Source organism: Sinocyclocheilus anshuiensis, unplaced genomic scaffold (assembly GCF_001515605.1).
Source record: "Sinocyclocheilus anshuiensis isolate Anshui unplaced genomic scaffold, SAMN03320099.WGS_v1.1 scaffold2085, whole genome shotgun sequence".
NCBI classification, from domain to species: Eukaryota; Metazoa; Chordata; class Actinopteri; order Cypriniformes; family Cyprinidae; genus Sinocyclocheilus; species Sinocyclocheilus anshuiensis.
Window position 1 is genome coordinate 233,219 of NW_015554052.1, and position 1,331 is coordinate 234,549.

Sequence of the window (1,331 nt, forward strand, 5' to 3'; positions counted from 1 at the left end):
CTTCCCGTCTTCAGAGCCGTCTGCGATGCATTCACCCTGTATTTGGAGATGATGGGCTTTCCGAATACGGGATGGTAGTAGGAATTGGGGCTCTCGAATTTGTCCCTGAAGGCAGACACCAGTCTCTCCATCGGCTCTCGGATGAACAGGACTTTGGTGTACGTCTCCAAGCGCTTAGAGATGCCTTGATGGTCGAAGCTGTCCAGGCGTTTCAGGTGATTGTCGTAATGAACAGCCACATGATTGATTTCTCGCGTAGAGTTGGCGACGCCGGCCAAAACCATCAGGATTCTCTTCCAATTGGAGCATCCGGCTTTAGGCACCTCACAGTACAGCAGTTTATGATGGTCCTCCACGTAAATCCGCGACACGTGATGCGGCGTTATCGTCCGTGAAATATTACTCCGATATTTCCCGCAGACCTCCCGTATGATCCGTCGACGGGACTCCTGGATGTCAGACAGACGCCGTGAGCTCGATGAAGATGATGGTGGGTGTGAAGAGTTCGTGTGGGGTCGCCGCACCGGGCTGGTCTTTAATAGTTTCCGGTGGCGTTTGGTGACCTGTTGAGAGCTCGGGTCGTGCTCCCGGGACCCCGGCGTGGCGGCTTGTCGTTTCCACTGGGAATCTGGCAGCTGCATCGGTGAAATGGGGTCGATGTCGCCCTCCTCTGACCGCTGGTTGACTCTGCCGAGTCGAGCAGAGACGCTGCCCACGACCTCACTGAACTGAGCGCACTGCTCCTTCAAACACACACACATAAGACAAACCGATGAAGCATACTGACATTATAACAGGAATATATTTATTGTTATATTTCACTCCAAAAAAAGATTTTAAAATATTTTTGAAATAATCATCATTTTAAATAAATGTATTTATGTACATTATAAGACGGAAATTTATTTAACTCTTATATTTTGGTCAAAAATATTTAACTATTTTTTCAATTATCGTAATTTCAAATAAATATATATTGTCATTATAATAGAGGAATATATGTATTCGGTTATATTTCACTCTAAAAAATGTTTGTACATTTTAAATTAATTATTTAAAATCAAATTTGTAATTAATTATCATAATTTTAAATCAATTTTCTCACAAATTCTCAGTATTTTAAATGTAAAAAAAAAAGAATTATTTGAATTGTGAAGTATTCATACATCATGGTGGTATTTACAGCACTGAATTCAATTAATTTAATTTTTATTTTAATTAAAACAAAATCATTGTGTTCAGATAGGATGATTTTAATCACTATTAAAATAATGAGAACCTAAAAGTCAAAATGAAAAATGTGTGCATAAAATGAATGAGAATTTGGGATA

General features: G+C 40.0%; 1 protein-coding gene across 1 annotated transcript in view; it reads right to left on the reverse strand.

The window, feature by feature from the left end:
• LOC107668469 (carbohydrate sulfotransferase 8-like) overlaps positions 1-1,331 on the reverse strand; it is a 4,047-nt gene that overhangs the window by 1,360 nt on the left and 1,356 nt on the right. Inside the window, exon 3 of the mRNA XM_016460342.1 lies at positions 36-743. Within this exon, the coding sequence (XP_016315828.1) occupies positions 36-743 (708 nt within the window). The remainder of the gene's footprint in view (positions 1-35; positions 744-1,331) is intronic.